Consider the following 11,604-nt stretch of genomic DNA (forward strand, 5'->3'; position numbering starts at 1 on the left):
TCACACCGGCGGCAGGGCGAGGGGGAGAAGAAGAGAGAGTGGGAAAAAATTTACTCGGCCGCCGCTAGCCAAACTAAATATAAGGAGAAGAACTTGAATGGAGTGAAAAATTGGGTTAATTTGATAAATGTCACTCTAAATTTGACGATTCCGAGAAATGCCACTGCAATTTTCAAATTTTGAAAAATGCCACTTCATGCCATTTTCAGTGGCATTTTACGAAGTCTGCTGTGGCGTTTCTCAAAGTTTGCAAACATTGCAGTGGCATTTTTCAAAATTTAGAAATTGCAGTGGCATTTTTATGAATCGTCATAATTGTAGTAACATTTATTTAATTAACCCTAAAAAATTTACTCAACTAACCGTTATAAGGAATCGGCCAGGTGCGATTTAGAGGAGAAAAATAATAATCAAATTTACTCCCTTACGGCCGGATAAGGGATCGGTTAGAAATGCCCTAAGGATGCTTAAGCCATCCATAAAATAAACTGCTATTATTAAATAATCGACCTAGCGTGTTGAAGAGATGGCATTTGCTAAGAAAATGTAGATCTGGTTATTGACGGAGAAAATGCGGAGACTTAACTAAAAAAGTACAAGATGTGACAAATTTCCCGATCAATTTACTTTAAATTAACTAAGCAGAGCACCGCTCAATTAAGATATCTCGGTGCCCTAAAAAGAACGTTATCTCGACGCCTTCGTATGATCGCATCCGTCCTAATACTTGAACATTTTGTTTATCTTATTATTAATATGGAACTCGCAGTGGACCTGTTACGTCATTTATGTGGGATCCAGGGCAGTTCGTCATTCAAAGTTAAAAGCAACGATCTTGTTACGTCAAAACCAGTGGCCGTCGCCTGGTTTGGGTGCCCGTTGTACTTATATTACTAAAAGTCAGTTGCTAATCCTGTAGTCGGTGACCAAGACAGTAAGCGTCGGTAGAATGGCCAATTTTCAACAAGTCAGTAGTAGCATTATTAAAAGGGGGCCAAACAGAAGTCCAACTGACATTCAAGTGAGACTGAGCCATGCCCATGCCGTCGTCGCGCAATTTTGGAGGGTACCACATTGACATATATTGATATATATGATGGTGTAATAACGAGCTCGAGGAGTTGTTGACGACACGATTTTCCCGTGTCACAGGAGCATAGCTTGCCCGCGTGCATGAATAACCGGTTTCAGTCCGAGCTAGCTAGGTGTCAGCCGTTTAACAGCCAAGGATCGCACTACACACGCATTAATAAAATACTCTCACACCACACCACCTTTTCCCGAACCAGATGCGAATGCAGTTCAGATAAGCCACAGCCGTTATTGGAGCATCCACCCCGCCGTGCGCCGTATGCTGATTGGGCGAAACTAAATCGCAAAGTTGCTTACTACTACACCGAGAACGTATAGATAGCCTGAGGAAGCCAAATGCAGACCAGCAGGCGTACGCAAGCGCACCTCTGCCGTCATTTTCTTGAAAAATGTACTGTCTCATTCTTTTCCTGTTTCCCTCCAGTTGCTCCTGTCTCGCGCTTCGGGCGATCGGCTGGCTTGTCCACATCGTCTCGAGATCCAGGGCGGACTAATTCAACAGCGCATGTCGGCTTTTCTTTTGGCCAAAAAAAAAGTACTGTACTGTAGTATTTCATTTCCTTACTTGTGTCAGTAAGCAGACACCGGCACACGTCGCAAGCGTACGTGGATCCCATGTGCTGATACAAGCATCTAGCCACAGTTCAGAAGGTAAAATCAGTGGACTACGGCACAGGCAGCCCTCCAAAAAGAAGATGCTCTATTCAGTACCAATATTAGAGAGAACCTACACTGTTGGTCTGCAGCAGGAGGAAACCGCGGATGGCTTTGCGACGATGGCCTCCAACCGGCAGCAACACACGCACAAGAGTATTGCTTGTGCTCTGCTAACTGGGCTGGGCTGTTCTGACGTTAACCCGCCCCGCCCCCACTAAAAACTCCGTATGTCTCAAAAAAAAGAGCTAAAAACTCCGTGTTAAGAACGGTGACGCCACCTGCACACCCCCGCCCCCCTCCGCTATATATATAGCTCGGCTCCCAAGTTAGACATCAGCCACTGCCTCCTCACTCCTCTTCTTCTCTTCTCTAGCTCAGTCTTGACCAGAACACTCGATCGCAGCTCAGCTCCGTCGCCTCCAGCGAGCCCCCGGTTTCAAACACAGCCAAACACGCGCGCAGCATTCCTTGACCGGCTGACGAGATGGTGAACAAGGTCGCCGACGAGCCGCAGCTGCTGTCCAAGAAGGCCGGATGCAACACCCACGGCCAGGACTCGTCCTACTTCCTGGGATGGGAGGAGTATGAGAAGAACCCCTACCACCCCACCACCAACCCCGGCGGCATCATCCAGATGGGCCTCGCCGAGAACCAGGTACGTACATACAGACAAATTCTAAGTGGCTGGAGAAGCTAGCTCGCCATTGTCTCTGCCTGTCTCTGACAAATTCAGCTCGTGCGCGCCGTGCAGCTGTCGTTCGACCTGGTGGAGGAGTGGCTGGAGAAGAACCCCGACGCGCTCGGCCTCCGCCGGGGAGCCGCGTCCGTCTTCCGCGAGCTCGCGCTCTTCCAGGACTACCACGGCCTCCCGGCCTTCAAAAATGTAATTCCCCGGCCACTTGGCACACTCCCCGGCAGCCATTCTAATCAAGCTTTGAATGAATCAATGCGGTCAAAGACTGACGCACGTGACTTTGCTCAGGCATTGGCGAGGTTCATGTCGGAGCAGAGAGACTTCAGGGTGGCGTTCGACCCCAGCAACATCGTGCTCACCGCCGGCGCCACCTCGGCCAACGAGGCGCTCATGTTCTGCCTCGCCGACCAGGGCGACGCATTCCTCATCCCCACGCCGTACTACCCAGGGTATGCGCCGTGCCGTCTCTCGATCGACATTTTTCTCCACGTTGCGCGCCCGGCGGCGCCTGCCCATGTGCGACGTGCATGTTCCATCATAGCCTTTTAACAGTGACAACAAGTACACATGGCTAATAACCTTGCTTACGCATGCAGGTTCGACCGTGACCTCAAGTGGCGCACCGGAGCCGAGATCGTACCGGTGCACTGCACGAGCGCCAACGGCTTCCGGGTGACGCGCTCCGCCCTGGACGACGCATACCGCCGCGCCCAGAAGCGCCGCCTGCGCGTCAAGGGCGTGCTCATCACCAACCCCTCCAACCCGCTCGGCACCGCCGTCCCGCGCGCCGACCTCGAGATGATCGTCGACTTCGTCGCCGCTAAGGGCATCCACCTCGTCAGCGACGAGATATACTCCGGCACGGCATTCTCCGAGCCGGGCTTCGTCAGCGTCCTCGAGGTCCTGGCCGCGCGCGCCCCGCTCGCCGCCGACTACACGCTGGACGACCGCGTCCACGTCGTGTACAGCCTCTCCAAAGACCTCGGCCTCCCTGGCTTCCGCGTGGGCGCCATCTACTCCTCCAACCCCGCCGTGGTCTCGGCGGCGACCAAGATGTCAAGCTTCGGGCTCGTCTCCTCCCAGACGCAGTACCTCCTCGCCGCGCTCCTCGGGGACAAGGACTTCACCCGCAGGTACCTCGCCGAGAACAAGAGGCGGATCAAGGAGCGGCACGACCAGCTGGTGGACGGGCTCAAGGAGATCGGCATTGCGTGCCTGGAGAGCAACGCGGGGCTCTTCTGCTGGGTGAACATGAGCCACCTGATGCACGCCCGGTCGTTCGAGGGGGAGATGACGCTGTGGAAGAAGGTGGTGTTCGACGTCGGGCTCAACATCTCGCCGGGGTCGTCGTGCCACTGCAGCGAGCCCGGGTGGTTCCGCGTCTGCTTCGCCAACATGTCCGCCAAGACGCTCGACGTCGCCATGCAGCGCCTGAGGGAGTTCGTCCAGACCTGCAGCTTCAAGGCCGCACCCGCCGCACTGCGCCGCGCCGCCGGCCCCGCCAGGAGCATGAGCTGCCCGCTCGCCATGAACATGAAGTGGGCGCTCCGGCTCACCCCGGGCTTCGCCGACAGGAAGGCCGAGCGGTAGACGGACCACCACCGCATAGCTAGCGAAGCATTACCGCCGCATTACCACGGATCACGTGCGCCTTGGAGCCAGCTTATGGCCATGGCCATGATCAGTACATAGCGCTACTACGCTAGTAGCTAGTAGCCGATCAATTCCTTTAGTTTCTTCCCCTACTTCTGCTGCATACCGCCATTTTTTCCTCGGAGCACCTTCCACGGCTGCCCGAGGAGCACTGTTGTATCTACATTTCGCGCTAGTATAGGAGCTAGCCATCGATCGATGCACCGGTATCGGATCGTGTATTTTTGGCTGGAGTGTTCTGCGAAGTACCCCGGTTGTTCGCTGTACTATTATTGTTGCCGGTTACTACATGGTCAATAAAATACTACACTACTACTACTTTACATCTCGCTCCCTCGTTACATCGGTCGCTGTCACGTGAAGTCAAACCGCTTGGAGAGCGGCGTTTCCAATGCTCAATTGTCAGCTGCAAAGTAGCCCTCCATGTTGCTAAACCAGTCCACGCTCGATCTCGGGCTAATAATGATGATATGTTGTCTTTAATTACGGCCGGCGCGCGGCGTCGTCGCCCACATGCCACCACGAGCTAGCGGTAGCGGCTGTGACCACCTTTGCTTAAACAAACGGAGCGTTGGTGGACATTCGGACGCGCGCGCCACGCAGCAGCTTGCGGTTGAAAGGTCCGTGTGGTCCGCCCCGCGCAAACCGAACAAAAATGAAGCTGCTGGGCCACAGATAGCGTATGGGTTTTGCCCGGAGCACGTTGCTTCTCCTCCTCCTCCTCCTCCTTCTTCTTCTTCTCCTACTTTTAGCTTTTCTTTTCGAGAACTCGTTCTTCTTCTTGGGGGACAAGAAAGAAATTAGTAGTCGTGAAATTCACTAAAAAAACTAGAAGGAAATCAGGGCTAGGGGCCAGATGGAGTGGTACATTGACGATGACGAAAAATGACGATAGTGGGAGGAGGTGGCATGCCGGTGGAAATGTCTTCCTACCAAACAGGGTTATGGGGAATTTGATTGGGAGCCCCCTAAAATTAGGCGATGCCTGATAGGGCATCCTGATCGCCCGCCTAACGAATGACGGCGGCGTTCTGGTGTCGTTTCCCTCTTGGGGACGTCATTTTTGAAGGTGTACACGGGCACGAGGGACCAGGGAAAGGCTTTTTTGGTGGAGCGGTGATTCATCTTAAACATTGATAGCGACTGATATCGGCGGCATGACGCAGTGGAGACTCGGCGTCCGATGTGTGGAGATGGACTCGCGCAGGAGGAGGAGGCTGTCTGGCGTCATGGTGGCGTCAATGACAAAAAGGCTTGACAAGGTCAGTGCGTTAGTATCTGCTCTGAAGAATGGTGGAGGACGGCGACGACGACACATGAGAGTGCGTCAGACCGGTTTGCGCCCCAAACCCGGTATGTGACTTGGTTGGGGCATCCGGCTTTAGATGTTAGGCTTTGGTGCGATATCTGTTTGATATTAGCCTCGGACTATCAGCACCCCTTCATCAAGTGGATAAAAATAGCGACAAATGTTGCTAAGATGATGGCTTCAGACTACCTGATGCACCACTTTATAAGGTCTTTGTGAATAATTAATAAAATGACTGCATACATCGTCCAGATGCAGAGGCTAGGGGTAATCCTCCTTTTCAAAAGAAAAAATCGCCTGCCTAACAAGCCGTCAGATTGTGCTTAGCCCTGATCATATGTTTGCAGCTTCCTCCGCAATATTCCTTGTATGCATCAAATCCCCTGCCCTTCCCCATCTCTCCACGCGACTTAGACATGGGTGTATTGTCGCTTATCTTCATACGTCGGAAGCTCGTCCCCCCTTTCCCGCATGACCCTAGTGTCCAGACAAGGCGCTGACCAGGACCGCATGCCGAATCCAGTAATAGTCAACTAGCGGCATCGACATTGTCAGGTGGCGCCGACCTACATGGGCGGCGGAGAAAACCGAGAAGTGGAGAAACTTCTAGAAGGAGATAAAGGTCATACTGTGCATGGTGGAACCAGACGTGGAACATGTGCTAAAAAAGTCCACACATCCGGAGCCTATGATTGTTTTTTAGCTCGCGGCGGTTCTCTAATAAGACTTAAAAATATTATGTGAAATTTGATAGAGTGCTCTTTGAAATAAAGTGCTCTGGTGTGTTTTTTAGCAAAAGGGGTTTCCCACCGATTATCATTACAGAAAAACATGAAGGAGTTTTAACAAGCTACTCCCTCCGTTTCATAATTATGGTGGTGGTTCTTTTTTTGCGGCAAATAATTCTTGTGGTGGTTTTAATTAGTTTAAACTGAAAGCACGACAAGGATTATGGAAGGGAGGTTGCAATCCTAGAACAATTTTAATTCATTTTTGAGGATCTAGTAGAGAATCTCCTAGGGTTACCAGAGAATCTCCTGAACCAAGGAATTGCCCCAGCGAGAAAAAAGAGAGTTGAGCCATGAATTTGTGAGTCTGCTGTGACTCGGGGGCGCATAGGGCACATGGGCCCGCCTCATCCCGTCTGGCGCGGGCAATTCGGGCACGCTCGCAGCACCCAGCAACACAACAGTGGGATCGGCCGGCCCCCGGTCTCGGCACTGGATTGAGAGAAGATGTCGGAAAAATCACTCGACCCACCACCATGACACATCTGCATCTTCTTCCTTCTTCTGCTTCACATCGTGCCGCTCTGTTGGACTGCCCGGTCGATCCAGCCGCCTCCCTTATCTTCGGGAACTCCCGATCCACACCAATTATTCCCCCAACTATGTCCACCCACTGCTCTGCGTACATGACCACATCACGTCCTCCTTATCTGGAGTTCAGTCGCTATTTCCGTGCCATGATGCCAGATGACTGCGGCACGTTCTGGGCGCAGAACCAATGGTAGAACGCTCGTCTATACCAACAATGGGTCGATGGGGGCGAAAGAATGACCTTTCAGACGAGGGACGTGCGTACGTAGTACATGTTGATAAGGCGACGCGTACCCTCATATAATGTGGGGCTGTACGGTACAGACAGATATTAGTACTATCAGCTCTGTTCAGCAGCACTCAGCCATTGTGCTGTGCTTTGATGTGATGCGCTGCGTTGGAAATTAGCACAAACGAAAAAGGTTAATAGGTAGTTAAGCAAGATTATTGATTAATTAATTAATTAATTAATTCTGCGTCTGTTCATGTCGGCGTTGATTGAGTCATGCCGCTACCGACTGGGACTACGCTCGATCCCTGTCCGCGCCTTTTCTGCACATAGTTTTCTCGACCGACTTTCTGGGTATGGGTTGCTGCAATCCGCTTGGCTTTCCGAGCCCGGCACGCATATTTCGAAGCTTCCCGCCCCGTTGTTCCATTTGCATCCATCACACTCCACCTGCCTACTCGAAAAAACACGCGGTTTTCCTCCTAATTCTATGCAAGCAAAATGGTTGGCCGTGCATTGTTTTCGGCCATCTGGGGACTGGTTTATGCGGCCGTGGTTGGGTCGGGCTTGCCCATCATCGAGCTGCGAGTGGAGAGCTCCAGACATGGCAATGCCTTTTCCCGTCCACTTGTCGATGCACCGGGCCGGCGTAGCCATCAGAGCAAGTACAATGAGCTTACGTAGACAAGCTGTAAGAGTTAAAATGTTATATTGCTGCTGACATGGAGGAGAGAAAAAGAGCCGGCCACAGAACAAGAGACAACTACATCACGTGCTATTGTATGTGTTGTCTATAAACTTGGCTATAGATGACATGACAACACCATATAGTCATCACCTGCCTATACTATTAACCATGCCCTCAATCGAAATCGACCGGATCAACTCGCGGCGAATCTAATTAGCGCGTCCGTCGAAGCATACGCGCGCCATACGTCGTCCACTGTGTTTACTTTGCGAGCAATTTTTTCTTTTTGCGGGGCCTACGACGGTGATCTTAGCTCACCGCCAGTTCATGTTGATGCGCACATGACAGCGCCCAGCGACGCATGCTCGGTGCAAGGTGGCTTGTGACAGTTCGCATGTGGTAAATATATGGTTGATCTTTGAATTAGGATTTAGGAGTACCTACGCATGGTATACCATGTGGTAAAACGATGGTTTTACTGTGCCGAGTCCTGTTTTACTGTCCGGATCGAGATGTGTATGCTCACTGTTCAGTATATGTATTTTCCGTTCCAATTATTGGAGCCAAGGCATGCAGGCACACTCGTGCCGTGGGGCCTTGGACCCATGGACCCCGACGACTTTTGTGGTGGCAACTCTGCGGGACATAAAACTACGCATTGACCTGTTATTATACGGCGCGACGTCACTGTGTATGATAACATGCATGTGTCAGTAGTGAAAACGCATGCAAATTTATGTCGCCGGCCTCGCAAAAATATAGGAGCATCTCAGTGACTGGTCATAAAGGCGACCCCAACCGTCGACCCAGATGAACGAGGGTTTGTTCATTTTTCGTCCGTTTGAATCGGTCGCCCATGGTTAGCCTGAACCCATTTTTTTAGCGCGAGGACCTCCGCCAGCCTGGCTTGTTAGGCCGCCTCCTCCTCCGCCGCCTTGCACCGCTCCTCCTCGATGGAGGTCTACATGTCGGACTCACGGTCTCGCTCTCGCCCGGCCTTGCACCGTCGTCGTTCTGTACTTCTGCTACTAAGGCAGCTGTGTGCTCTTCTGTATGGAGGGAGCGTTCCGTATTTCCATTAACCGTTATGACGCCGCGTGGACCAGACATCTTGAGCTTGAGATAAATATAGTGTGGTACTGCGTTGAATCGAGCGAACTCAGTTCGTCCGAGCAGTGCGTATAGCCGCTGCGAAAGGGGACGATATCGAAAATTAACTCCTCGCTTCGGAAGTTGTCCGGGGATCCGAAGACAACCTCGAGTGTGATTGAGCCCGTACAGCGGGCCTCTACACCTGGTATGACTCCTTTGAAGGTAGTCCTGGTGGGCTTGATTCGGGATGGGTTAATGCCCATTTTTCACGCTGTATCCTGATAGTGCAGGTTAAGGCTGCTACCTCCGTCCATAAAGACGTGATTCAGGTGGAACCCGTCAATTATCGGGTCTAAGACCAGTGCGGCTGAGCCACCGTGACAGATACTGGTCGGATGATCCCGGCGATCAAAGGTGACCCGGCATGACGACCATGGATTAAATTTTGGGGCGATTGGCTCTATCGCGTAGACGTCCCTGAGTGCACGCTTGCACTCCCTCTTGGGGATGTGGGTAGCGTATATCATGTTCACCGTTTTGATATGCGGGGGAAACTTTTTCTGCCCCCTTGTGTTCGCTTGCTGGGGCTCTTCGTCATCGTCATCGCTTTGCGATCCCTTTTCCCTATTCTCGGCATTTAATTTGCCGGCCTGTTTAAAAACCCAGCAATCTCTATTTGTATGATTGGGTGGCTTGTCTGCGGTGCCATGAATCTGGCACGGACGATCGAGTATGCGGTCCAAACTGGATGAGCCAGAATTGTTCTTTTGAAACGACTTCTTCCGCTGTCCGGACTTAGGGCCCCTGAATCCGGCATTGACTGTCGTGTCCTCGGAGTTATCACTTTTGTTTCGACGCTTGTATCTGTTGCGTAGAGACTTGTCTTTGCTAGTTTTAACTTCAGGGTGTCGACGTCGCTTGCATTGTTTTTGAAGGAAATATGCTCTAGAGGCAATAATAAAGTTATTATTTAATTCCTTATTTCATGATAAATGTTTATTATTCATGCTAGAATTGTATTAACCGGAAACATAATACATGTGTGAATACATAGACAAACAGAGTGTCACTAGTATGCCTCTACTTGACTAGCTCGTTAATCAAAGATGGTTATGTTTCCTAACCATAGACAAAGAGTTGTTATTTGATTAACGGGATCACATCATTAGGAGAATGATGTGATTGACTTGACCCATTCCGTTAGCTTAGCACTCGATCGTTTAGTATGTTGCTATTGCTTTCTTCATGACTTATACATGTTCCTATGACTATGAGATTATGCAACTCTCGTCTACCGGAGGAACACTTTGTGTGCTACCAAACGTCACAACGTAACTGGGTGATTATAAAGGAGCTCTATAGGTGTCTCCAAAGGTACATGTTGGGTTGGCGTATTTCGAGATTATGATTTGTCACTCCGATTGTCGGAGAGGTATCTCTGGGCCCTCTCGGTAATGCACATCACCTAAGCCTTGCAAGCATTGCAACTAATGAGTTAGTTGCGAGATGATGTATTACGGAACGAGTAAAGAGACTTGCCGGTAACGAGATTGAACTAGGTATTGAGATACCGACGATCGAATCTCGGGCAAGTAACATACCGATGACAAAGGGAACAACGTATGTTGTTATGCGGTCTGACCGATAAAGATCTTCTAGAATATGTAGGAGCCAATATGAGCATCCAGGTTCCGCTATTGGTATTGACCGGAGACGTTTCTCGGTCATGTCTACATTGTTCTCGAACCCGTAGGGTCCGCACGCTTAAGGTTTCGATGACAGTTATATTATGAGTTTATGAGTTTTGATGTACCGAAGGAGTTCGGAGTCCCGGATGAGATCGGGGACATTACGAGGAGTCTCGAAATGGTCGAGACGTAAAGATCGATATATTGGACGACTATATTCGGACTTCGGAAAGGTTCCGAGTGATTCGGGTATTTTCGGAGGTACCGGGGAGTTACAGGAATACGAGGAAGAAGCAATGGGCCTTAATGGGCCTTAGTGGGAAGGACCAGGAGGTGGCGCGCGCCCCTCCCAAGCCCAGTCCGAATTGGACAAGGGATTTGGGGCGCGGCCCCTGATGGAGTCATGTACCTAGGGTAGGGTCACAGGCCTGATCTAAGTACCCTGCCCGAGGACACCCTTAGAAGAGATCACCTTCCAGTCGACCTACGAGGGACACACTCGACTAACTTGAAGGACTCGACCACGAAGACTCACTCGACCACCAGAAGGTCAAGAGGCACTCTGCACTGCAACGGCCTGTAATTAAGTAGACTTTATGATAGTAAAGACACTTTATGTGGGGCGTTACCAGTAACGCCCCAGACTTAATGTACCTTAAACCCTTCATTACGTGGGTTGGCTGGGGTCCTGGCGCACTCTATATAAGCCACCCCCCTCCACAGGCAGAAGGGTTCGGCACCCTGTAACTCATATACGCATAATCCACTCGACCGCCTCCGGGCTCCGAGACGTAGGGCTTTTACTTCCTCCGAGAAGGGCCTGAACTCGTACATCTCTTGTGTTTACAACCTCTCCATAGCTAGGACCTTGCCTCTCCATACCTACCCCCCACTCTACTGTCAGACTTAGAACCACGACAGCCCCTCTCTCCCTTCCTTCCCCTCTTCCCCCTTTCCCCCCTTCTCCTAGTTGGACTAGGAAAGGTGGAAACCTATTCCAACTAGGAGTAGGAATCCTACTCCTCCTTGGCGCGCCCACAAGGGCCGGCCGGCCTCCCCCTTGCTCCTTTATATACGGGGGCAGGGGGCACCCCATAGACACAAGTTGGTCCACGTGATCATATTCTTAGCCGCGTGCGGTGCCCCCTTCCACCATAATCCTCAATAATATTGTAGCGGTGCT

General features: G+C 51.2%; 1 protein-coding gene across 1 annotated transcript; it reads left to right on the forward strand.

Moving 5' to 3' along the window:
• Positions 1–2,105: 2,105 nt before the first annotated feature.
• On the forward strand, positions 2,106–4,419 carry LOC119286804 (1-aminocyclopropane-1-carboxylate synthase 1-like). The gene is made up of 4 exons (XM_037566263.1): positions 2,106–2,404; positions 2,501–2,632; positions 2,732–2,892; positions 3,040–4,419. Exons 1-4 carry the CDS (start codon positions 2,234–2,236, stop codon positions 4,031–4,033), a joined length of 1,458 nt encoding a protein of 485 aa, XP_037422160.1. The 5' UTR covers positions 2,106–2,233; the 3' UTR covers positions 4,034–4,419.
• Positions 4,420–11,604: the final 7,185 nt, after the last annotated feature.

The sequence above is a fragment of the Triticum dicoccoides genome, chromosome 4A (assembly GCF_002162155.2).
Source record: "Triticum dicoccoides isolate Atlit2015 ecotype Zavitan chromosome 4A, WEW_v2.0, whole genome shotgun sequence".
NCBI classification, from domain to species: Eukaryota; Viridiplantae; Streptophyta; class Magnoliopsida; order Poales; family Poaceae; genus Triticum; species Triticum dicoccoides.